This window comes from Squalius cephalus (assembly GCF_949319135.1).
Source record: "Squalius cephalus genome assembly, chromosome: 9".
NCBI classification, from domain to species: Eukaryota; Metazoa; Chordata; class Actinopteri; order Cypriniformes; family Leuciscidae; genus Squalius; species Squalius cephalus.
Window position 1 is genome coordinate 10,838,198 of NC_137130.1, and position 27,777 is coordinate 10,865,974.

The window sequence follows — 27,777 nt, forward strand, 5'->3', positions numbered from 1 at the left end:
AAATATGATCTGGACATTTTGACAGGTTTCATGGGATTCATTCATTTACTATTATTACCAAATAATGGAGTCATTTAAAGTGATAAATCCACCTGATACGGCTTGTCTGGCCTAATTTCTTTGCAATAGAGGCTGCGTCCGAAAACTTAGGCAGCTGACTAGTTGCCTCGTGCCTTATCAGGCAATGACTTTGTAGGTACCTAACAAAACTGATTTCGGACAGACTTCTGAGGCAGCGTAACAGTTTAATGATCTACAGCAAAATAGAGCAAGCTTTGGCGATAACTAAGCAAATATTTAATCGCTACAATTAGTGATTTCTCGCTAGAAATGACATCAGAAGTTGAAAAAGTTGCTCAAAAGTGTAGATCTACACCAAAACTGACTACCAACCGCAACTTTCAGATGCCATCTTTATTTTTTAGCTCAACTGTCACAGAATGGAACGCACAGTATTGTGGGATATCAAAGGCAGCGAAGGCTACATGTTGCCTGCCTTCAAAAATCAATCAGATTAAGCTATCTCACGAAACAGGAAATTAAGCTAGCATTGAATTCAGACTTGCCTTGATGCCTTCCTACCTCGGAATGCATCCTCCGATCGCAGTAATTTTAAGCTTTTGGACGCAGCCAGCATCTCACATGTAGGCCTGGGGAAAGCACTGAGCGAACTATAGGCATTATGGTGTGCATAAAAAAAAAACAATTTGTTGCAACATTTTGTATTCTGCTTGAAAAGTGTCTGTTGACACTGACTACGAAAATAAGACCGGGGGAAAAGTAACCTCTTAGATTTTGGCACCTATGAAGCTTTCTGCTCCGGACCTGAGGCTGTCTGACTCTGGGCCACCAAAAATATACTAAGACAGGAAGAAACAGACCAGTAAATGCATGACAGTTCCATTGGCTACTGTAATCGTGCAAAAAGGCTCTGTGCTGACTGGCTCTTGGCACCGCTGAGCATTTCTGCATGCCGGCACTAGTTCAGGGTGAAAATTAGCATGCCACCACAGAGTCCCGCGAATATAGACAGTGCAGGGCTTTGGTTAGCAATTAGATGCAGAGCTTAGGCCTCAAATAGGAGAAATTGGATGGAACATATGGTGCTATAGTTCTCACCCCTCCTGGAGAGCATATTATCTCAACCATTGGAGATAAAATCAGCACCCCCAACTGCCTACAGTAACAAAAGATGCTCATGGCTGCAAACAACTGCCTTACATAGATGGACCGGGTGCTTGGATTTTGCCTTTAGTTAAGATGGCCCATAGATGGGAATCTGTGCCAGAGTGAACGCAATGCACTGCATTTTCAGAGAGAGCTAACACAATTACATGAGAGATATCTCATAGCTCTGGCTGTACTAATTTGGATGTTCAGAGTCTATGCCGCGAGTCGTTACTGTAGCCCCCAGGGGAGCCCCGGTTGCGGTGAGGTTTGTAGGCGTCTTGATAGGGATCATGGTAGTCCTCCTCTACAAGAGGGTAGTGGTCTCGACTTTGCTGGGAGCTGGAGGACAGGCGGTTATTACTCTTCTTTTGCCGCTCGTTGTTGTGGTAGTTCTCGTCGGAAGTCATCAAGCTGTGTCGCTCCATTGGAGAGTTGTCGCTGATGTGATTGCTGTTTTTATTTCTTTGACTCTGTTGAAAGGTCACCGATATCAGCTGTTTCTACACGTTCTAATTAGCATATTGAAATATTCAAAACTCATTTTCTGGCTAAGTCCCAAGCCTTCACTCACCTGCAGTCCTGTGATGGCTGTGGGGTACGGTGAGAGCACAGTGGAGCCCAGGTTGCGGCCCAGCAGAGGGTTTAGTGGAGTGCTGAGGGAAGTGTGAGTTGCGCGCCAGTAGGCCTCCAGAAATTCAGCCAGATGTTCACATGCATCCTCAAGCTGGTTCTCATCCAAAATTACATCAAACATTTCCTGGAATGGGGCAGGAATAGCAATGTAGTCAATGTTTTATGATATGCCATACCCTTAATTTTCAATGTCTTCCATCCAAACACATCCCTCCCTTTTGGCACTTAGCGTCCACTTTTCACAACCCAATGAAATCCCAATTAAAGAAAAAAATAATAATTCTTGTCCCAGTAAATGAATGTTTCACTCAGAAATACACATTCAAAAGTTTGTGGTTAGAAAGATAAAAAAAATAAATTCTAATATAAGAATACCTAGCAAGGATGCATTAAATTAAAAGTGACAGCAAAGACATGTATAATGTTACAAAATATTTCTGTTTCAAATAAAATAACTTTCTATTAATAAAAAAACCCTGGAAAAATGTATCATGGTTTCCACAAAAATATTAGCAGCACGCTGTTTTCAACATAATATAAGTAAAGATGAAAAACCGCACTCTCAGGTTCTATTTTCCTACATTTATTATTACCATGTCCTCACAGACGCGTTTCGGCCTAAGCCATCATCAGTGTGTACACACTGATGATGGCTTAGGCCGAAACGCGTCTGTGAGGACATGGTAATAATAAATGTAGGAAAATAGAACCTGAGAGTGCGGTTTTTCATCTTTACTTTTGATAAACGTTTTTTATTACTCGCACCCATAAACTATTTTGAGAGTTGAGCGCGCCTGCTCTTAATTCAACATAATATAATAATAAGAAATGCTTCTTGAGCAGCAAATCAGAATATTAGATTGATTTCTAAAGATCATGTGACACTGAAAACAGGTGTAATGATGCTGAAAATTCAGCTTTCCGATTACAGGAATAAATTACATTTTAAAAATATATTAAAATAGAAAGTAGAGTAGTGCATGTCAGATTATGAAAGTAAAATGGGTTGTGAACATTGTCTTCAACAGAGAAGAATCGGACTATCTTCAGATTACTCTGGATACTCACTGGAGGACACTGAGCTAATTTGTCTGCCGCCACCAGTTGTACATTTAAATGCTTGCTTTGAGACTTCCCACGTGATTTGATCAGCCGTTGCAATACCTGCAAGCACACACACACATTATTACTGTTGAAGAGAGACAATAACATCATTCAACTAACAGATACTGTTAATACTTCTTTAATATCTATGTTAAAGAAATGCAAAGCGGATGGTAAAAAAACATTATTTTAATAACAACTTTTTTTTTTTGTTTACCTTGGGAGAAGACACTTTGACATGGACAATAATGGGAGCTAAAGAAGTCTTGATGAGCTGGGCTGGATGGTTGATCGTGTCGGCATCCAGCACAACCAGCTGAAGGGATCTCGCCAATTCAAAGATTCGCTCAATCTCACTCTGAACCTCCGCTGTCAGAAAGAGGAAAAATTCACAAAAACCAAGTGTCAGCAGGATGTCAATTTATTTTTTTCTGAAACCTTTTAGTTGAACGGTCGTCTAATGTTTTTTTTTGTAACGTTTCCATTATTTATGCAAAAATAATCAAATTTAATGTTTCCTTAACATTCACATAACCAAAAAACAAACAATTTTTTTTAAACATTCAGAGAACTTTCAGAAAAAAAAACATTTTCATAACTTAATGGGAATGTTAGCAAAAAGTTCTTGGAACATATATTTGGGAACATGCTGATTTACTAGATGGAAATATTTAATCAAAGGGATACTCCACCCAAAAATAAAAATTCTGTTATCATTTCTGTTCCAAATCTGACTTACTTTCTTCTCTGGAACACAAAATAACATATTTTGAAGAATGCTGGTAACCAAATAGTTTAGGTTCCCATTGATTTCCATTGTATGGACAAAAATTACAATGGATGTCAATAGGAAACAAAAGTGTTTGGTTACCAACATTCTTCAAAATATCTTCTTTTGTGTTTCAGAGAAGAAAGAAAGTCAGGTTTGGAACAACATGAGGGTGAGTAAATGATGACTGAATTTTCATTTTTGGTCAACTATCCCATTAAACTAACTTGTTAGTTAAATGCTTAATGGCAATTAAAAAGGAGCTGACATACCCAGGTTGGATCTGGTGTTGGATCTCTCAATGATGGCTCTCTTACTAGGGTTATTCAGCACAGATCTCTTGGCTAAAGAGATATCTGCGGTTACTCTTGTGATTGATATCCTATAATAAGGAAATAAGTATGGTGAAATTATCATATTGACAAGAAAAGTATTAAAAATCCACAACATTAAAAGTTGACACTCACCTTCCTTCAAACCTGTGTTTCAGGAAGTCAAATAGTGCTTTCTGCATCATATCTGTCACCTGTGTTCAAACCCATTAGGACAGGAGAGTAAACACAAGGAACAAAAAGGAGATTTTTATTTGAAAGATTTATTGACTCTTTCCCAGCCATTGAGGAAAAATTCCGGCTTTCCGTGTTTTCACTATTATATTTATATTATATATATATATGGTAGGCTGGCAACTTAAAAAAAAAAAAAAACAACAATGCTTTTTTTAAAAGAGTTAAGAGACAATGGGACTGTACTACTGTACTTCAACAGCGTCTAGCCAGGAAACAACAAAAATGTGCAGTCTGTCTTAAATAATGTTTGTGAAGGAGCAGATGACATACAGTATATGCCTGCATTAAGAAATTAAATGAGCAAACAGGCGTTTAGCATTCACAGATCAATCATGATATACGCTTCAAGCTTTGCATGCCTTGAGATCTCATCTCTAATATTCAGATGGTACATGCATTTCTGGGATGGTGGTTGTTTTTTTTCTGTTTCTAATTTCAAACCATGCTCCATTTTTGAGACTGGCATGTTGTACCCAGAAGGTTGTTGCCTTGGCAACTCTGCTTGGAGATGATGACTGCTATTCAGTGACAAACCGACATCCCCTCTCGCTTGCTTAAGAAGTGGTGCCTTGGTTACCATGTCTAAATATACACACGCACACACCATAGGGATTGGGGGAGACCTACCTCATATCCCTTAAGTGATGGGCCAACTAAGACCACCGGCCTCATGGAAGGGACCACATCGTATGGAGGAATGTGCTCGGCCTGCAATATAACAGCAATTTAGACGCAAAATAATGTTCTGTTTATTTGCACTACAATAACCCCATATTGATTACTACATGAAAAACCCTGCAATGGCTCGAAACAGCAGTCTGTAACAATAATAGGGCCATTTTACAGAATTTATAGAATTGACAAATGAAATACAATGAACTCACCACTTTCTGTTTCTGTTTACCTGGGATGGTGGAAAAGAGGAATTATAAAAAGCAGATTTTTTTAAAAATCAGACACAAAGCAAATACTGTACATCAAAATCAGATGTACATCTACTATTTAAAAAAAAAAGAATAATAATAATAAAAAGAATTCAACATATTTCAATGTCTAGCATTTCTTCTGTATGGTTTTTAATACATTTATTACATGTTCCATAATCACTGCTGTTGTAAAAAAATCCAATCATTCCATAATTTCTCTGGAAATTGCTATAAAATCAGCCTGTAAATCTGAGGTGATCTGGAACCCTTTAGTAAGGGTAAAGACTGAAGCTGACCTGCAGAAGCAGGGTTGGGCTTGAAGGTGCCTGACACCATTTCACCCAGACTGGAGGAGGAGTTTCCACTGGACTTCCTGTGGGTGCGGAGTAAAGAAAAGAGCAAATTAGAGTTAATTATGTCTATGTTCAGAATGGAATACTAACAGACATTATGTGATGGAGAGTCACATCACTGTTTTGATTGTGTTCGTACTGTTCTTATATATTTACGTGAGGTTCACTGGTTTATATTCCTTGTTTTATCTGAGTGGGCGTGGCCTTAAAGAAAGCACAAACCTAGGGGAGCGCTCATTTTAGCTAATTTATGGAAATGTTTTAGCAAATGTATGTTTTGGCTTTATCCATCCTTTTTTATTGTATTTACTGATGTTGGTTTTAACTCTTAAAATCATAATATATGATATACTACTATTATACTGTATATTATACCAGCTATACCTACTTTTTTATAACAGTTTTTAAAACAAAAACATTTTGTGTGAAATTTTGTGGCAATACGATCAAATCAAGTTTTGCATTTTTATTCTAATTTTGGGTACATTTTTGGCAGTCTGTATCAAGATGAAGATGTTGGCAGTGTATGCTATAAATGTAAACATTTCATCTGTTATATTTAATGCGAGTAAATTATTATTATTTGATCCTTATTTTAGAAACACTATTTTTCCCACTTTGTTAAGGAAAGAACAGCAATGAAGTATAAATGCCTTTGTCCTTCAAACACTATCAGAGAGATCTACAGCGTGACTCAACACTGCTGATCACTGCTGTTGAAAGAGAATGCAGCATCTCATTCAAAGGGTTTATGTGTCATTTCTTTAAATAAATATCTACGAGTATATGAAAGGATATATTGCACCAATTCCAAAATTAGTTGGCCCATGAATACCTATCTTGTGTTCTAAATAGAACAGCGCTGCATCAAACAATGACGAGGTACAAGGGTATTTGTAATCATCTTGGAATTTGGCTTTTGGAATTACACAGTGGAAATCTCTTCTGAGTGAGTTGTTTTGTGTGTGGAGCGTGGTGTTCGGATCCCGCCACTTTGGTCTAGTTTGGTTTCGGTTTGGAATCAAGGTTCGGAGATTCATGCTCCAGCATGCTGTTTTGAGTTCGCTCGGGCCGTACCCTCTTCTGTCCGTGTGTGTTGTGTTCAGTGTAGCACGTTCGTGTTTATTTTCGGTTGTCATGTTTTGTGTGGACACAGTCGGTTGACTGCTGTTCGTGTCCTGTTTTGTTTGAGCACATGGCTTGTGATTGAGTTCACTGGCAATGTGCTCTTATTTTTGTCATGTTTGTTTCTATGTGCCATGTGCTCTCCTGTCTATTGTATTCTTGTTATCTGATTATTGATTGCCCCACCTGCTCTCCCTTGTTACCCTCCTGATTTCCTTTCCTATTTATTCTCTTTGAGTTTGCGGTACTGTGCCAGCTCGTTGTCTAATGTTCCCGAAATGTGTTTCCTGAGTGCCTTGCCTGTTCCTGTCCTTCCCTGCTCAGTCCAGCTGCCAGTCGTGTTTTCCCCCACGGGGGAGTTTTATTAGTTTTTGATTTATTTTTATTGTTAAATAAAGCCCATAACTCATCTTGAGTCCTCGCCTCATCCCTTACCCAAAACTCTGACAATAATGCATGTCTTTGCACCTCAAGAGCTGTTTGTGAAGTTTGAGTTGGGGGAGGTGTGACACAGGAAAGAGCTGTTTGCAAGGTTGTTTGAAAATCTGCTTTATTTTCATAATTTCCGCTAGGTGTCAATAATGTTGCAGAAACTACATCACCTATAAGGCTTGGTGTAAAACTCATTACTCTCTATTCTCCAGTCTTACCCGTGGAAGCGGCCCCTTTTTTGCTCCTGCTGTAAGCGAATGTTCTCTAGTTTTAAGGGACTGGGGATGAAACCGATATCACAACCTTCCTTCACCAGTCGCCCAATCCACCAGTCATTGTTGTACTTCTGTGGAAATACAGAGAGGACAAAGGAATGTGTATAGTGTCCATTTATAAACTTTCTATTATGTGAAGACAGCTAGACAGGCTCTCATTATATAAATGCCTTCGTCACCTCCTTGATGTGAAGGAAGTCTTTTGCATCAAAGGAAATGGCAGTGCCAGCGACAGGGACATCCTCATCTAGGGCACCACAGTAGCTGACGTTTGTTCTCACAGCGAAGGCCACTGCCTTGGCCTGAGATAGATATACAGTAAAGCACATAGTGATGAATGGCATAGCAGTGCTGTTTTAATCACTACAAATTTGGCTCTCCAGCAACCAGATAACAGAAACTAACTGCATCAGAAAACATTTTAAAGATGACATATATGCCCTTTTTCAAAGTGTTGATTTTGTTTTTGGAGTCTACTAGAATAGGTTTTCATAAATGTTAAAAAAACAAAAAAATGTCACATATTTTATATTGTAGCAGCACTTATCTTCCCAGTCTGTCAGAAACGCTCTTTTCCTGCCACAATAAAGCCCCTACTTCCGAAAAGCACAATGTGCTCCGATTGGTCGGCTGGACCAGTGTGTTGCGATTAGTCATAAACGTGAGTTTCAACACACAACTTACGCAACTCAACCAGGCCTTGCCCCTTTTTTTGGATGGGAATTATTAAAATGAGGGATATTGTGACGTGAACGTTCCCGGAAGAAAAATTAAGACTACAATTGAGGTGTCTCAAAAACAGTGCTTACTAATATATAGAATAACTCCCTTTGGAGTGGACTTTGTAACTTAGCAGACCTTTTTCATATTTTCAACATTACACACTAAAGAAAGCTGAAAATGTAAAAAAAGAATAACAGGACCCCTTTAACAATTTGGATAATTCGAAAATGAAAAAGGCATAAATAGAGATATATCTCTGGTTAAAACAGTCTGACCTTTGCCCTCTCCAGCTGAACGGTGGCCTGCTGTTCTTTCTCCTGTCTGCCGCCCTGCTCCTCGTCCAGAGAGACATCTGAGTCAGACGGTCTGCTAGTGTAGGAATCGGCGGAGCCCTGCACACACATGTGAATACATATCAATGTATTGTCATTCCCACAAATCCACTAAACAAAGGATGCCCTTACTTTGCTCTTGCTTGTCAATACTGACACACATGTACAGTATTATACTATGCACACAGTCATTTTATTATTTTATCTAAATAGGTTTAGCCTGTATTGAAATGTTTTGTTTTAAATAACTTTTCATTGCAGTGCATCAAGCAGAAGCTGATAGTTTTACTAATATCTCATGATTAAGGGTTGGAAAAAAGGTTATGTAAACCTTAACAGCACAGATAGCCTTAAGAACATAGGCAGCAGTAATAGTGAAATGACACATTATCAAGGAGAATGTGGTAAGCATGAATGTCTTCATGGGATAGGGAGGGAGTTTAAATGATGGGTAAGATGAAAGGGTAAGATAAATGAGTACTAAGTTGTGTATCATTGCAATATTTCTTCCACCACAGAATTAATAAAACAGACCTTTTGATTAAAAAATACAGTACTGTAATTATCAAACACTAATGTTCAAAATAAACTTTCTATTCATCAAAGAATAATGAAATTTCCACAAATATTAAGCAACACAACAGTTTTCATTAATAAGTAATGTTTCTTGAGCACCAAATCAGCATATTAGAATGATTTATCATGATTTCAACAGTTATTTTAAAATGTACTAATATTGACTGTATTACTGTCAATAATACTGTTCACAATATTACTGTTTTTTGTTGTATTTTTGATTAAATAAATGCAGCCTTGGTGAGCAGAGCACAAGAGACTTCTTTTAAAAACATCTATAAATCTTACCAACCACAAACAAATCTATGAAATGATAAATGATACAAGTAAAATACTAGGAATTCCACCTTAATATTCTGTGACAAGGCACAGAAAAAGGCAGTTCCCAGTTTGCATTGTGAGGAACATGAAATCACGAATAACAAGTTAAATTCCTTTTAGACGCTTCATATATTATCACAAACAGGCGACAAGGCAGATGTGACACTTATGAAACCAAGTCCTTTAAGAGTGCAGAAAACAGGTCTGATGCAGACTTCACAGTGTTCGTAAAGCTGAGAAATACAGTCGACTGAACATTTTCAGATCTGAACAAGACCAGATCAGAGGCAAAGGCAAAATTATTGAAGCGGACAACCTCAGAGTCAGAACTATGACATCTTGGTCAAGTGATTTTACTGTAATCTATTACTGGAAATGAGAAAGAGAAAGGGAGAATGGATCAAAAAAAAAAAAAAAAAAAAAACTCCCAAAAGATCTAGATCTAAATGGAGAGCAAATCTGCTTCTCAAAAGTTCCTCCTGAGAAAAAAATTCTTACTGATCTCACAAGCTGTCCTAAGAATTTACAAAAATATGCAAGTCAGGGATTGAAATATGCAGTCAAACATTTATCATCAAATTCTTCCAAGAACAAATCATCTTGCTATTAGCTTTATTATTCACATTCATTTATAGTAAGTACTAATTGTCTTTTTATTTCTCCAAGAGAACTACTTCATCAAATCTGAACTTACACAACATAAATAGTCTTTTATTTTCCTTGAACAGCAGGAAAATACTGCAAACCGATATAAGAAGAGATGCATCTTCAGAAGAAATATCTTAGATATAAACCCCACGTTAAGTGAGATGGAGGAGTCTCAAAAACAGAATGGCACTTTACTGAGACACATTAAAATTGCAAACGCAACATGTGCTTTGATCTCCTAATCAAAAGATTGTGCTCAAAGCCAACAAATGCCTTGAAGGTTCATTAACCATATAGTTGTATCCCATAAGAACATATCCACTAATCAATCCACTAGTATTCTCTTTATAACAGCAATACAGTCATTCTGCATCTTATACAGCACTTCTTTTACTCCAACAGCAACTACTGTATATGCCATTAAAGGATTGTTATAATCTATCTACAGAGTCTTTGACATGTCGATTACTTATTACAGAAAATAATCTGTAAAAACAGTACATTAATGCACTTCAATGCATAGTCAATGAAGTAAGGACAAATTCTAAGTTCGTGAAGCCCGCCTAAATGATATTCCATCTCAGACCCCCTAAAAATAAACAATTAACTCTGTTACCACCATCAAAATCTGTCTGTGATCTTGCTTCAATGCTTGCTGAAAACAGAAATCTGGGTAACATATCGGATTTTACTCTGAACCCATTTCCAAGTCCTTGAAAAACATTGAGGTTTATTTCATTATGTATTGTTATATCCTTTGTATACAATACATGCATCCATGTTGTTGTATCCATTGCATTTTATGCTCCAGTCAAAATATTAAATCCTTTAAAAGGACAATAATAATGAAGGTGGTATTACTTAATGTGTCATATTATCTTACAACATATTACATAAAATGTCTTACAGCTGTCAGGATAAATAACATCAGTGTATCCCCTGACAGATGATGCCCATGTCTATCTTTTCTGTGTTGGAGTGGGTTCCTGAGTCTTCATCTTGGCTGAAGTAGTCTGATATTGTTACCATCATGAGAGCTGTAAAATACACACTGTCCCTCGCAGGAACACCAAGCTGCAGAGAGATTGTTCTGCATCAAACCTAACCTAGAGCAAAAAATAAAGATGATGGACTAACAGAGCACCATAAATGGGAGTATCTGACAGACAAAGATCTGTGGAAATGATCCGGCTGCGTTCTTTAATTTGCGCATTGTAAGTAGATCACAAGCAGAACTTTCCTCCCGGAAAAGTGTGGCCATTGGTCTCTTTGACAGAGAAAAACAGAAATCTTCAAAACTGTCAAAATTACATTCAGGGTTTTTTCTGGGATAAAAACGGTCTTCGGTAAGGTTGTGGCGGACGGCCAGAACTGACAAAAAAAATCCAAAATAAATGCAAAGAAACAGTTTGAAATATTAACTTATCCAATTTATTCATGAAAGAAAAAAACATCATAGTCAGGTTTATAAAACAAATGAGCTTAGAACCATTTTATGTAAAAATCTGTAAATTGAAATGTAAAAAGTCACCAAGTGAACAATTTGAAAAGGGAACAACAAAGTATGACATTACATAGAAAGTGATAGGTCTATTATTTTGCATCCAGAAACTTTGCAATGTTACGTGGTCTCACACACACACACACACACACACACACACACACACACACACACACACACACACACACACACACACACACACACACACACACACACACACACACACACACACACATAATGTATATAAAACGTGCTGTATCCCCCACACCATAACAGCAGCACCACCAGCCTGAACCATTGATATAAGGCAGGATGGATCCATGCTTTCATGTTGTTTACACCAAATTCTGACCCTTCCATCTGAATGTTGCAGCAGAAACCGAGACTCATCAGACCAGAAATGTTTTTCCAATCTTCTATTGTCCAATTTTAGTGAGCCCATGCGAATTGTAGCCTCAGTTTCCTGCTCTTATCTGACAGGAGAGGCAACCTGGGTCTTCTGCCGCTGTAGGCCGTCTGCTTCAAGGTTCGACATGTTTAGAGAACAAGGCATTTTCGCCCACAGACCTGCCGCTCACTGGATATTTTCTCTTTTTCTGACCAGATGGTTGTGTATGAAAATCCCAGTAGATCAGCAGTTTCTGAAACACTCAGACCAGCCCATCTGACACCAACAACCATGCCAAATTCATAGTCATTTAAATCACCTTTCTTTCTCAGTTTAAACTTCAGCAGATTGTCTTCTTGACCATGTCTACTTGCCTAAATGCATTGAGTTGCTGCCATGTGATTGGCTGATCAGATATTGTTAACGAGCAGTTGAACAGGTGTACCTAATAAAGTAGCCGGTGGGTGTGAGTGTGACCCAAACTGATAAAAGGCTGAAGAAAGAAGAAAGACACGGGACATTGGTGAAGCCCATATGCCAACACACACACAAGCACACAAACATTCCAGCAAACTGATTCTATTCATGTACTCCCTTAAAGGTACAGTACATGGAGACATCCATCTAAGGGCAAGCTCACACTACAGAACTATGAGATTACATGAAGTAACATGGTGCTCACACTACAAGTTTTCTTGTCATCTGTCCTCATCTTGTCTTAATAGTGCTCATATTACACAACACAATGCACAAACAAGATTTTTGGCCAAGCAGAACAACAATGGAAAAACGTTTTCTCACAAATTCACGTAAGACATTAGAGAGCCCTCATGCTCGCTGTCCAAGTCATATGTGCAGAAAACGAGCAACGAGCACCGATTTGGCCATGACCCGAGGATTTTGTCGCAGATCTTGGAAATCTGTCTGCGACAGCAAAGTCCAGCCAAAAGTAATGTAGTGTGAGCCTGCCTTAACTCTATTATCTCATCACTTCTGCAGGTTCATGGTAACTCACTTTTGTGCCATGACAGATGTCTCTACCACTGCGGGGGATGAAGGAAGCAGACGAAAGGCACAAAAGATATCATTCTTTTGTTTTTAGTAGCTTAGCAACTAAGGAAGCAACTGTATTGTGACTGGCAATACAGCATATCCATCAGTAGATATAGATCTCTGGTTTGGTCTGGTCACTTGATGATTATATATCACTGACACTGAAATTTTAGAGCTCACAACCCTGGTCTTCACATTGCCCTCACTATTGGCCATCACACTAGATCATGGACCTCCATGGCCAGAAAAGTCATGTGACCAGTGTTACATAAGGCGATGTGCACTGAGGCGAGTCAAGTGACAGGCTATGCATCTGCTCTCGATGAAAAGCCCCTGTGATTCATCCTCACCACACCTCGTTCCATCTTCTCATTCTTCAGCAGGCATCAGGACCACTGGACCATCAAACTATTCAGTTTAATACTGCAACACAACCAGTCTGAATCTTCTAAATTAGCTGATGCCCAATGACTTTTAAAGTCCATCACAAGTAGTACTGTTTTATCTAGTTTAGTGGATCTCAACTGGTAGGTCACAAGGGTCTGATCTGATGGAGTCAGGAAAAAAAAAACAGTGTGTGTGTGTTTACATGCATGTTCTTAAACTGATTATGCTTAATAAGCCAACAACGTGTGTGGCCATGTAAACGCGGTAAACTGTTTTCCTTTATCGGCATAACTGGCTTAAGAATAAACCGATCGACACCTTAACCTGTGTTCTTAAGTAGGATTTAAGTGCATCCAGCAGGTGTTTCACTGTAGGGGAGGAGAAATATATCGCAAACTCTGACTTTTCCTTGACCCAAGTAAAATATAAAAAATGTGTTCTCATCTCGTGCAGCCAAAGGACAAGTGGTACAGTTGTAGAAACTTCAAATACGAGAGGAGAATGAGTTTCCAAGTTGCAAGGTTCCCGCAGACATTTTGAAATACTCAGTTTTTTTTTAAAGCTTTTTTTTTGTAATATTACAACACACATAACGCATTGAATTCACTGAGTGAAATACATGAATTCTTATCACCACCGGGCAATAACCTGTTTTTTTTTTTTTTTTTTTTTTAAACAGTCTTGTAAACGCATTGCCAGGTTACTGATTTGCAGTTAAACTGATAAATTGAGTTATTTCAATAAACAGATTTTTGGTAGTTAATTATCAGCGTATTGGTGTGTGTGTAAACGTGTTCAATGATAAAAGCATATAATCATTTAAACATGCAGTTAAAATAGCGAAAATTAAAGTGTTTAAATAAAAGTATTAGCCAATTGTCCTTAAGATTGGGTGAGCCTGCAGGATCTGACAGAGCTGGCTAGCAGATGAAGATCAAGCCAAACCAATATGCATTCATTTACAGAATCCGCAGTCAGGCAATCATTTCACTTTGAAACACATTACACCCCGTGGCCAGCTGGTTTGCTCCTCTATGTTGCCGACTCAGCGATACTGATGGTTGGATGGAGAGAGATGGCAGGGTGCGGGATGTAAGCATTTCCCCAGCAGATGATGGCACAGTTCCTCTTTAACAGGCTGCCAGCAGCAGACTTAAACCTAAGATCAAATATTTCAAACATCTTCAAGCAATGAACAGTTATTAACCCTACAGATATCTTTCATTAGAATTATTAAAGTATTGAAATAATATATCCAGTCTGCCACCTCTTCCTTAAACTGTCAGTGTTCTGGCCCTGACCGTTCTCTCAATCAGACTGCAGTTCCATTTTGTGCTTCTAGCACAGAAATTATGCACTTAAAGGTAGGGTACACAAAGTTTTTCATATAAAACACTTTTTGTTATACTGGTTGAAACTCTCTTCACATCCTGATAGCAATCAATAAAAGAAGTGGTCTGAATATAAAAAAATGTACATATATCTTCTGTGTAAGTCTCAGGACCAAAAAATGCCCATCTAATCATTGCAATCGGTCCAAACTCAATGATAGGTTGTCCTACCTGTCTGTCAACCTATGTATTTCCTAACCTCCACACACCCTGCTCGCGCAGACATCACACATCATCATCAACATGTTCCATAAGACAATGCAGTTGTAGACTGTTGTGTTGTAGACGCGTGATAGTCACTGAGCTCCAGAAACAAAATGTAGCCACCATTTACATTTCCTCCTGAACCAAAACACTGAGCTTATGTTGCCGCAATTACTGTAATTAACAGATGGCAATTCGTGACATTCTACTCAGATCAGTTGACGTCCTCAGACTCGGATTTATGCGTTACTATGGCAACAATATCAACACCGAAATGAATCTGCAGCAGTCAGGTGGTAAAAGTCAGAGCTCCTTAAGTCGTTTACGTTCATTATTACTGTAATGTTATGTGCTTTAAGACATGAGGTAATTTAACGCACTCTCTCTGGCTGTGTGCATTCATGTGTTTTGGAGAAGACTTTGGAGATGCTCTGAAGGGAGGGGAATCTTATGATTTAAAAGCTAGCTTGCTGTTGCTAGCCTCTCCGAAATTGCCTACCCTACCTTTAAACACAAAAAATGTGGAAGTTTAACAAGTGAGTTTTAAAGATGCTTGATGATGCTTATGAGGCTCATAAAAACATATTTCTATTTCCTGAAGGCATGATTCAGTCGACTGACCTGTTCAAGTCAATCCCATAAGAGAGCTTTACTTAGTTTCCACCAAAGCTTGTTCTATTTAGCCTTAGATCATTTAACCGTTATGCTGCCTCAGACGTCTGTCCAAAATCAGATTCATGAAGTAGACTACCTTCGTGCAGAAACGCTGTCTACAAAGTCATTACCCTGATAAGGCAGCGAGGCAACGTGCCAGCTGCCTAAGTTTTCGGGATGTAGCCAAAGACTTAAGCTCAGGGGTGCCCAATCCTGTCCATCCAGAAGTACCCGCAGCATTCAGATCCAACACACCTGTCTGTAATTATCAAGTGCTCCTGAAGATATTAATTATCTGGTTCAGTTGTGTTTGATCAGTGTTGAACTTTGCAGGAAGGTAGATCTCCAGGAACAGGATTGGGCACATAGCTCAATCTCTTTTGCAGTCCACTGCAACAGCCTTAGACCTACAAGGAAAACAATAATCTCAAAATATAAATTCTATGTACATAGATATATATAGAATTTATAACAATAAATATATGAAGAGTTCAGATGCAAAAGCCTCTAAGTGCCATCTGAAATTTTCTTCTAGAATGATCATTTTTATCAAGCTCGTATATTTAAGTTAAATAATTTCACTTAAATGGCAATGCAAATTACCTATTAATTGACATTTAAGTGAAATTACTTAAAGGGATAGTTCACCCAAAAATGAAAATTCTGTCATCATTTACTCTCCCTCAAGTTGTTCCAAACCTGTATGATTTCCTTTCTTCTGCTAAACACAAAAGAAGATATTTTAAAGAAGGTTGGTAATTAAACAGTTGCTGGTCCCCATTGACATCCATAGTATTTTTTTTTCCTACTATGAAAGTCAATGGGGTCCATCAGTCGTTTGGTTACCGACTTTCTTCAAAATATCTTCTTTTGTGTTCAGCAGAAGAAAGAAAGTCATACAGGTTTGGAACAACTTGAGGGAGAGTAAATGATGACAGAATTTTCATTTTTGGGTGAACTATCCCTTTAACTTAAATATATAAGCTTTATAAAAATGATCATTCTAGAAGAAAATTTCAGATAGCACTTAGAGGCTTTTGCATCTGAACTCTTCATATGCAAATAATGCCGAAAATGTATACTGATCTCCAACTTGATACATCAGAATTAATAATTACGAATACACATGCTTAAGGGACAGATTAAATACCTTCATATGAGAATGTCCAGAGGCACATTAGAATTTCTAACTCAAGCACTCGGTTTAGTATGAATGCCCGCGGAAATTATTTCTTCCGACTATCAAAACCTACTTAGCATCAAGACAGTTTTATAAATGATCCAGCTAATATTTATTTATTATCACATAGCGAAATCTATTAACCTGTGCTTCCAACAGCTGAAGTAGACATGAATGGTCCGCAAGTAAAAAGAAAACGATTCTAAAGTACTGCATACAATATATACAAATATCAGTACTTCTCCAGTTGCAATGATTTAAGGGAATTGTTTTTTTGTTGTTTTTTTGCCCCTGAGAAAATATTTTTCACCACCATTTTTGCATCTTGGTTTCAACAGATGGTCTCTTCCGACCGTGGACAGGGTTTTGAGTTCTGCAAGTTAATGTTTACTTAGTACTCTTTATTAAACAAAACAATTATTTTTACGGACGATTTGAGCTAACATCTGGGGACAAATTTGTCCCCAAACCACAGAGTAGATAAACAAACCCACACACCCAAACGACGGCTGAACCACATGCAGCATTCATGTACTCTGCCTCAGTACGTACACCATTATCTAACCACGTCAAGTGTGTGGGCTTGGGTTTGTCAAGCCACACGTTCTGCTTATCTTCAGAGATTGCACGTTGTGAACATTTTACTGTGATGCCAGTGGGTCTGAGAGCATTTGGGGCCCAGAAAGCCCAGTAGATCCTTGCCCTGCAATTCTTTAAAAACAAAAGCAGATTAAACGCTCAGTGAAAAAGCATCCTCCGCTGAGCAGATATGAAGATGAATCATGAGAGCTGAAGGACCAATGCAGGCAAGCGCAGTGGGTAATTATTACAGATAAATCTCTCCACAACACAGCATGAGATCACTACCATTTAGGGCCACATCTGATGAAAGCAAATACTTAACCATAAAAAGAGATGATGAAAGCTTTGTATCACATAGTAAGCCATGAAAGGTACTTCTCGTATCTGACTAAACTTATCTTTAAATCAGTGGCTCTCAACTGTTGGGTTGCAAGTTGCAACCCAAAAGTGGAATCAAGTCAGTGACTCACTGCACACTGAACTTGCCGTTCGTTGTTCAGTCCAATTTGTGAACTAGTTGTGAACACTTGCAAAGCCAGACATTACTAGTTCTAGAAACATAGTATGCCTGATTTTCATTTCATTTTGAGACTGCATGGTTCACTGATTAAGAGAGTGAGTTATTTAAGGAAAATGTCATACCAATCATGTGTGCATTTCATTCGTCTGTGGAACACAAAAGAAGATTTTTTTTTAAAGAAAATTCATACAATGAAAGTCCCTTTAACAGTGTTAATTCAAAACAAAAACAGCCCTTGCCGATTCAGTCCAATTTAGTTAACAATACAATCAAAAGAATTGTTTCAAAAGAACAATCACTATAATCTGTTCTTCTCAAAAACATTTATCTTAAAACTATACTGAAAGAACAATCACTTACAATTTAACTGCAAGTATGAGCTTATGTCTGATCCGATAGATTGAAACTTATGCAGTTGATTTTATTAGAAAACAATTCCAAATATAACAGTGCGGTTCTGGTTAGGCTAACAATGGTGCAAAAAACAGGATACATGAAATAATTACACGCAATGAATAGTACCCGCTTGAACCCTCCATTACCTTTAATATTCATAAGCTGTAAGGAAAGAGGAGGAAAGAGAGGCAGACACAATTAGACCACAAGGCTATATTAAGATCATCAGAGGCCACCAGATCTGAGCTACTTTGTCATCATTTCATTCTAATTACATAATTTCCATGATATTTCTGCACCATATAATTCCAGAGAAAATACTTGCTGCAGAGTATTAAATTGTCCTCCACACAAATTAAACAGCCTCTGTGTTTCAAAGTAGGGAACCGATATATAGATAGACTGTCTGAGGATTTTTGACTTCTAAATATTTTATTACTTATGGAAAGGACTGGAGACAAACTTAATTGGAGCCTCTTGATTGGATCCCCATTGGTATATTGTGTGAACACCTGCTGCCTAATAAACAGAGCTTATAGGGGTAATAATTCATAGCTGACAAGATGAGCTTTTAATAAAATGAACTTGCGAACTTGTCCTTTAACAACGTTAGAGCACTTTATCAGTTAGGCGGGTCTTAGATCTCCTTCTAAGAGCCACAGAATAACGAAAGCTTAACAGAATGTATTTGGTAAAATGGAATGTTATAACAAGACAGTGTCCAATTCTGAATTTCAGCTAAATTTTTGTGAGGCTGTTAGACAGTCAGACACTGGTTTAAACAGGTGACACACCTAAACGGCCCAACAAATGTAAATACACAACATATTCATCTTTTTTTTTTTAAATCATAATTTAAAGGGTTAGTTCATCCAAAAATTCTGTCAGTAATTACTCACCCTCATGTTGTTCCAACCCCGATTCATACCCGGTAACCTATAACATCTTAGTTTAGCGTAATATTTCTCTTGTGGACCATACATTAATGATTGTTTTTTAACACTGCTTCACAAATGAGGGTCAGTTTAACACTGAATTTGCACAAAATTAGTTTCAGGAAGATTTTAAGTTGAATCAACTTAACAACTACATCATTTTATCCACTAACCATTCAGAAACGCACAGTTGCATTCTAAATGTTGTAACTTCTATGAGTCTCTCCATCAGTGTCCGACTCCGGGTTCGAACATGTAAGGCTAAACACTGCTACTGACAATTTAGGCTGCATCACATTCTCCAGTTTTGTTGCTGCCTGAGTATCCAAAGCACAAGCTGTAAAGGCTTCGCCCTCATCTGGAAAAGGGGCCAGGAGCAGCAGCTCATTTGCATTTAAAGGGACACACACACAAAAGGCATGTTTTTTCTCACATCCAAATAGGGGCAAATTTGACATGCTATAATAAATGATCAGTGGGGTATTTTGAGCTGAAACTTCACAGACACATTCTGGGAACACCCGAGACTTATATTACATCCTGTGAAAAGGGGCATAATAGGTCCCCTTTAAGCAAATAAAATGCATCAATAGGTGCGTTTCCATTAAAGATTTGCGCAAAACTTTTGCGATTTTTTCTAAATATCGATAAAAAACTATTGCGAAATGACGCCGTTTCCATTAACCGATATTATGCGACTAAAACGTCATTTTTTCCTCTCGCGATAAGTCATTCCAAAAATCATGGCAACGGACGTTGGTAAGTTTATATATATCACAGCCACGTACCGCACTAGACATTATTATTATTAATGGAAGGAAACGTAGGCGTGCTATCCAAGCATTAATGGCAAGGAAAGACCCTTATGAACGGCACATATGAGGTGTTTCTGGGTTTTTCTCACTCATTTCTGCTCCGAGGTCTTGATTGTGGCATTTCTTTGAGGTTTAGAATCCAGTATTTCTGGCATTCTTTTGTCTTATATGAATTTAATAAAGAACTCTGTCTCGTATGCTGTCCAAACACACCGCGTCATCTAGGTCAGGTGACCTGTAAATGCGCAAAAACTGTTTCCATTGCAGTTTTGCGAAATTTTACTTTTTTGAATTGCCTGAAAAACCACCTCATGCGAGCGTAAAAACTTTTTTGCGATAAATGGGAGTTTTTGCGAAATTGACGTGTTTCCATTGGGCGTATTTTCAATTCGCAATTTCAATTTGCGCAATTTGAAGGGTAATGGAAACGCGGCTAATGAGTCACAATTCCTACACTATATTATAAATCCCTATTCAGCCAAAAACTGCATAAGATCATAGATTAATTTTTGCCTATGGTAACACTGAGTGAAACGGGGATAATTTGTGGTGTAAGAAAACAGCTGCATCTCAAAGAGCAACAGGCGCATCTCTTGTAAAGTGTCGAAACTTGTGACCACTTGATTAAGGAGACTGGCCTTGACGTGGCTGTAACCAGCATAGACATACGTCCATGGGACTTGTTTATGTCTGATCTAATGACACTTAATGAGCCCCCGCCCAATACAAGCAGAAACAAAGTGCCACTTTAAGCAAGCATTTCGATTGGGAGTAGCTGAGGCCACACTGAAAATCCAACAAAAACAACAATGCTTGCAAGCTAAGAGGAACTAAACCAGAAAGCAGTGTGGCATTATTAGCAACAGCTCACTGATACGGAATAACAGGCTGCCACCACAGCTGACTGATGCTCTCCACTCACACTGACTCCACCAATGCATCCGCGGAACAGAGCGTGGTTTAGAGAAAGAGTGTGATAATGAAACAAAACCCATACACATGCACACAAACACATACAGATCCCCTCCCCCAAAACACTCACTGGGACCAGTAACACCATCTACGAGCTGAATTCCTGCAGCCATCCCCAGAGCGTTTGTGTGAGCATGCATTCATTGAAAATACCATGAAGATGCACATATAGACCCTTACTCACCGCCTCCGAGTCTTCGAATCCATGAAGGTACAAATTGTCGTACATGGAGGTCTGATATTCCCAAGGGACCACCTTAATGATCAAATGCAAATGTGGGATAAGAAAGCTCCAGCGAGAGTATGTCTAACAGAGCTCTCTTACAATCCCCTTGCCCACAGAAAGACCACCAAAGGAGGAATGTCAAGGAAACGGCAGTCGCTCTCTTGCTCCTGAAGCCAGCGTATTGTATTAATGAGGATGAAACGTGATCGATCACATCATAGAGAACTGGGGCTCACCCCAAAGGCTGCAGAGACCTGGCATTTTATCAAGCTTCCACAAACAGAGCAAGCAAACAGAGCCTTCCTCAATCAGAGGCTGATGACAAAGCAGCGAAACTGTCTTCTGATTGGCTGATGGGAGCTCCAGTAAGAAAAGACAAGTGCTCTCTTCTGTTGAATGTTAGAGGAGGAGAAGGGGTCTGCAGGGTGCTGACAGCATTCCACTCCTTGACCACTGGGTTTCCTGCAATTTTTCCTCGCCGTTTCTATTTTTGTCCATCTAGGAACTGAATCTCACCTCTTTCTCTTTTCATCTCCTTCTTTCACCCATGTTCACATATAGACTCCACAAATATTCACAAACAATTTGTGTATTACAGTTCACATACACTGTAAAAAAAAATAAAAAAATGCAAAATTCAACTAAGGCAACAGTTTTAAAATCAATTCACCTGACTGAATTTTAGATTTCTTAACATTATTAGCTTCATTAAAATCTTAATGTAAATAGTTCAAATTATTTATATTGTTATACTGTGTAAATTATTTAATATTATTGTTATAATTGATATTATGTTTCATCTGAGAGAAAGAGCTTGCTGTCTTAAACTAATGACAACATTTGAGACAAAAACATTCATAAAACACATTAAAATGCCAAACACAGACCTCCACATGGTACATGAAACACACTAGTAAACATAATTTTAAGTAGAAAAACAAACGCATCCTGACATCACAACACAATACTAAATATGACACCAAAATCAAAGAGTCAGATGGTCAAATAAATGCAACAGTTGCAAATATTAATTATTCATGTTCCAGTGCATGCTGACAGCAAATGGAACTGTTAAAAAGCTGAATTGAGAAGCATTATTTGTGTACTACAATAACTACAATAAAGTATATCTTTACAATTAGGTAAAAAAACAGCAATATTTACTTTAAAAAAAAATTAAGTATAGATATATATAACTGTATAATGCAATGCATGTATACCACAATGGCATAATACAAAAACCCATCCCTACAAACGTAAATCTCTCTAACCATCAGTTTATGGCAAATGTGAATGAAGAAACATAAAACAAGAGCTTGACATGATGGTATTGAACCAGACTTTTCTTTAGCAGGAGTATCAATACCTCTGATTTGTGTAATTACATCCCCATGACTGTGGAGAAGCTATAAAACACCAACTCCATCTCGAGGTCACTGGGACAAGCAGGGACCCAGGGCACTAGAAGCTTGTTTTGCATTTCTAATTCTGTTATTGATTTATATTTCCCATGATATCACTCCAGCTACTGAAATAATGAGAAAACCAAGAACAATCAGGTCTTTTCAAGTAATTACATGAAAATGAACTGACGGTGTAGCTGTTAATTAATAATGGTTCTCTCTTGAGTATAAAACTCTGGCACACATCGCCCCCTGTAGTTCAGAATGCTCATCTACAACATGCCTGCTTTCTACTCACTGAAACACACATTACTCTGAGTAAAGATCAAATACATTCATCTTTAATCTACTCTTACTACTTTAATCAAATGAACCCATGAAAGAGTCCATATATATCAATACATAACAGAGCAATCAACGGTTTTCTCTCCAATTATCCACCAAGAAGCATATGAAGATATAATAATGGCAAATCTATCTTTTAAAATTAACATGAATGAATATTGTTAATATGAAATGTTAAATATGAACTAACTATATACCTCCACAAAAAAAAAACATTATAGATTATTTTAGTAAAATGTATATGAATACTTTAACATGTTGCTTTACATGGCATGAGGTACTCCTTAAGATCACTACTGATATTTTCAGATTTAATGAATTTTTTTTTTAATTTTTCATTTTATTGTTTTCTTTCTCTGATTTATGGATCAGCTATCAAAGTGATAAACAGAATAAATGCCTGTTACTAAAAGCATTGCTAACTAATATCTTAATCCTGTAATATATTTGGTTTCCTTTTAATACCTAACTTTCATTCGAATGGCTGTAATAATTGTACAAAGAACCCATTCGCTATTTTGCAATCATTTATTATGTGCCTTGTTTCCTTATTCCACTATTCAATGATCCATAAATCTTATAAATCAACATTAGATCACCAAATCAACAGTCATGCTAACAGTCAGCCACTGCTCTTGAGCTTTCTGGGGGGTCTATGGTCAATAAACACAGCAGGGAAATAAATGAATTACTAAAGAGTTTAGCCATGTGACCTATACCAGACAGATGAATAATTTATACATGCTCCCAATGATCAGGAATTTTAAATGCGTTATTATGGATAACAATAAAAACAGCAACAACTTCCAACGGTTTGGGTTAACAAATCATTTTGAAGTCTCTCTGCATCAAATTCAGATTCGGTACAGCCATAAATTTAAGGCAAGTTTAAGTAAGGTTTTATATTCATGGCTATTACTACTATTTACAGGGACTTGGAAGAGTGCTAACAGTCTACCATGTAAATCTGAGGTTCTCAGATTAATTTAATTTAATTTAGAAGAATTTAGCCTAAACCAAACTCTACTTATGGTCAGATTTAAATAACTGCAAACTTTGTAAAGTAGGTTGTCCTCAATGAAGGGTCTTGGCTGTGAAACCACCTTTATGGCCAAAAATAGAATGTCCTGGAAGTCAGTCAAAATGCAGAATTCCCAAGGTTCTTTGGGGACCTAGATTCTAGAATCATTTTGAGATAGACTGCAGCATATGGGCTGCGTACATGAGGTGACCGGACTTATCAATTAGAGTTAAAGCTGTTTTAAGTCTCATTATAGCACCAATAAAATTGCAACTAATAAACTGCTCAATACAAAAAAGGGGGAAAAAATGCAGAAAAGGAGATTACATTACAAGAAACAAGAGAGATGATAAAAAGAAATACGACAACCTTGATATCCTATATAGTACAATAGTGAATAGTTACCTTACCATACAGGAACAATTATATAATATTTTAAAAGACATGTAAATTGATTCCAAAATAGTAAAAAAAAAAAAAAAAAAATACTGTAAAAAATATATAAAGTATATAGTATGAATTCACTTATAATTCATGGACAAAATATATGTTTAACATAGCAATACATATATTTTTATGGTGATATTATCGTAGCATATCATAAAAATGGTTATTTAAAGTAATAATTTATCTGGAAAGAGGTATTCCCTGTAAGAATCATTGTATTTGTTTTGATTTTTTTTTTTTAAATGTATGTTTCTTCAAATTAATATACTGTAATAATTAAAAAACATAAAACAGACAACAAAATGCCATTCCACAGTGATGGTGGTAACCACAGTGACTAGATTTGTTATTGTAAATTAACTAAAACAATTACAGTAAATGCTATTTGGTTACAGTATAGGAATGAAAGTTTAATCCTATCCACATTATGAATTAATACACAAAGGCAAAGCTATTTGCTTTACAGCAGCACAAAAACTCTGCAGGGAATACTGTACAGACCTCAAACATGCGAGCAAGGGCAGACTCGGCGACAGCTAGAAATGCCACATTGCAGGCATCAAGGTCATTGGTTTCCCCTGGGATACTTTCTTCTTCTGTGCCAACTCATAGATCTAGATGCATCTGACAATGATTAGATCATATTTCCATAAGAAAAATATTCAGCACTCTTTGATTTCATACTGCATGTTCTGAAAGAATATTTAGAATATTTTTTTTAGATGTTCTGAAGATCCATGCTAGCTCTATTCAGCTAAATGTCAAGCAAGTTCAGTTGGAAAGGTAGCCATGAGCAATTCATATTCATCTGATGACAGAGAGGATTCATCTGTTGCTTGGAAACCAAATGACCCATTCAAAAAGCTGCACAGTAGTATAATTCTTTGAACATATATACTGAGAACTATACAACTTCTTCGAAGTGTATTTCCAAAGGTATATTTGAGTATAGGCCTATGATTTGGCATTAGGCGCTAAATTCTAAGGTTTCATTTGCATTGCAGTATAACGATAAATGCAAACTCGTTGGCTTCTATAAAAAGTATTACATAACCCAGTTTTGCACATTAGGCACATGGAAAGTGGATCCTCAATTGCACTGAGAATATTAGTCACTGTTCAAAACTCTTCAAAAATGTCCTACGCAGAGTGAGCTACCCTCTGAAACTAAGTCTCAAATTGCATTTCTAAACATTATTTCCATAATCTCCATCATCCCCTCTCACCTGACGGAGGATGAAGCTGGTGGATGTCGTACTGCCGTCGGATCTCTTAAGTCGACTGCGCCGTGAGTAGGTGCCTCTGTTCACCTGCAGGAAGAGAACAAGCTATTAATCCATATCTCTCCTCCCGGCAGAACAGGGGCACCTTCAAACACACATACACCCCCACATATCCCACCACAACACTGTGTCAGAGGGGTCTCAATGGGGCCCGTTAGTTGTACAAGTTACTGTTAAGAGTCAAATGCACTGTTAAAGCATTTCAGCAATTCATCACTTGCATTAATCACAGCTGTTTTGTGCAGCTCAATACAGCGGACATGAGGATCTTTGACCTATCCAGGGTGTTGCGTGACTAAAAGCTTGACAGATAAGGAGGGTCTATTGAAATAGGTGTCAAAGCGCATCACTACAAGGAAGCTGAACTCTGCAGTGCCACATAGACATCAATGCAATGTGTTGAGCAGGCGAAACTGCCCTTCAGTATGGCTGGCCCGCAATGCAGTCCTACATCGAACCCCCTTCAGGGTTGAACATGCGGTTAAAATATATGGACGGATGTTTTCAGTGAGTTTGTTGCAAAAGAAACAGTGAAACGTAAAAATGTTATGGCCATCTGCTCCGTAAAAAAGCACTGATGCTTACAAACTGGGTCAGGCCATGCATCCTTTGCAAGGAAATCAATGAGAACATGAATTATTTAGCAGCCTAATTAAGGACCAATGCGTCAAACTGACATCCATTAATCTTTAGCACGTTTGGGATTCGTTTTTAATGATCCTATATTACTGTATAAGCAGCCTAAAGGGATTTACCCCAAAATGAAAACTTTGTTTACTCACCCATATGAATTTCTAAATTCCACACAAAAACACAAAAGGAGATGTTAGGTAGAATGACAGGCTCAGTCACCATTCACTTACATTGTATAAAAATAAATGCAACTAAAGTGAATGGTGACTGAGGCTGTCGGTCCCTAACATTTCAAAGTCATTCGGGTTTGGAACAACATAAGGGTGAGTAAATGATGACAGATTTTTTATTTTCAGGTGTACTGTCCCTTTAAGCTATTATTCCACATGATACATAGGCTAGGTTTAATAAAATACAAAACTCAAAGGAATTTTGCTCAGTGTGAAATAATATGAAAAGGGGAGAACAGGTAAACATCATTCTGACCATCAGTAAAAGATATCAGGAGAGCAAAACCTACACAAGACTTGAACATTTACAATTGTAATACCATGTTAAGCTTTTATGTACATTGAAGTAGGCAACCATGCAACTACCATGGTATGGCATTAGTATCAACACAGTAAGTGTAACAACATCAAGTCATCTATCATAAGTTAATGGAAATATTACAAGGACATTTAGAGGTTTTCTGCTTGTGAGATCTATTTAGGCAATGTATTACAAGCACAATATCTATATAATATGCAAAGCACATAGAGCATAGTATAGGGCTATGATTTGGAATTAAGATGCTAAACTCAAAGAAATAGTTTGCATTGCAGTGTTACAGATACAACACGTGACAAGTTTTGAACATATGAATTATTATGCAAAGATTCAAATGAGTCATTTACATTGAGTAAAAACCCTCCAAAAGAAAGCATATTGTCACCGTTGGCAGATTTGAAAGAAATATGTGCATTATGGATAAATGCAAACCGCTGGATTCTATAAAACACACACACAACTATGCGAGTCTATGGTGCAGATTCACAGCGCATCAACACCTTCTCTAGCGTCCCTACCTGAAAAATCGGCTTCTGGACCCCATCGCCTATCCCGTGTCGGGTGTAGATATGCCGGGACATTTCTGCGAGTTCATCGTTCCACGGTGGAGGTTGCCTTTCGGTCCCGGTCCACTGGGTCGGCCGAGGATACTGAATTGTTTGCTCCAGTTTCGCTGTGTTGTCCGAGGCTTTGAGTGCGCTCGCGGACGGTGACTGATGCAGTGCGCGCGCTGCGAGTGCAGCTGTAGTGTACAAGTGTAGATGCAGCGCGAGCGGTCACCACTAGAGCATCGCGAGCTACTGTACAGCTGCTCAACAGAGGTCATCAGAAATGATGTATTAGCAGTGTTGGCAAGATACCCCAAAATGCAGCTAATACCCTGTAAAGAAAGCAGTTAGTTAGAAATCTACATGACATACTAAATTTGAGCTAATT

General features: G+C 37.8%; 1 protein-coding gene across 2 annotated transcripts; it reads right to left on the minus strand.

Moving 5' to 3' along the window:
* cacnb4a (calcium channel, voltage-dependent, beta 4a subunit) lies at nt 1-27,612 on the minus strand. Of its 2 annotated transcripts, XM_079881355.1 has the most exons (14): nt 27,360-27,612; nt 25,603-25,686; nt 8,355-8,471; nt 7,536-7,658; nt 7,300-7,427; nt 5,468-5,544; nt 5,130-5,149; nt 4,873-4,953; nt 4,144-4,202; nt 3,949-4,058; nt 3,125-3,276; nt 2,872-2,967; nt 1,742-1,927; nt 1-1,640 (listed from the first exon to the last, which is right to left on the minus strand). In XM_079881355.1, exons 1-14 carry the CDS (start codon nt 27,420-27,422, stop codon nt 1,377-1,379), a joined length of 1,560 nt encoding a protein of 519 aa, XP_079737481.1. In that variant the 5' UTR covers nt 27,423-27,612; the 3' UTR covers nt 1-1,376. The 2 variants fall into 2 exon arrangements, with proteins under 2 accessions (XP_079737481.1, XP_079737480.1); XM_079881354.1 differs by lacking the exons at nt 25,603-25,686; nt 27,360-27,612 and adding an exon at nt 21,119-21,461.
* Between the last annotated feature and the right edge of the window lie 165 nt (nt 27,613-27,777).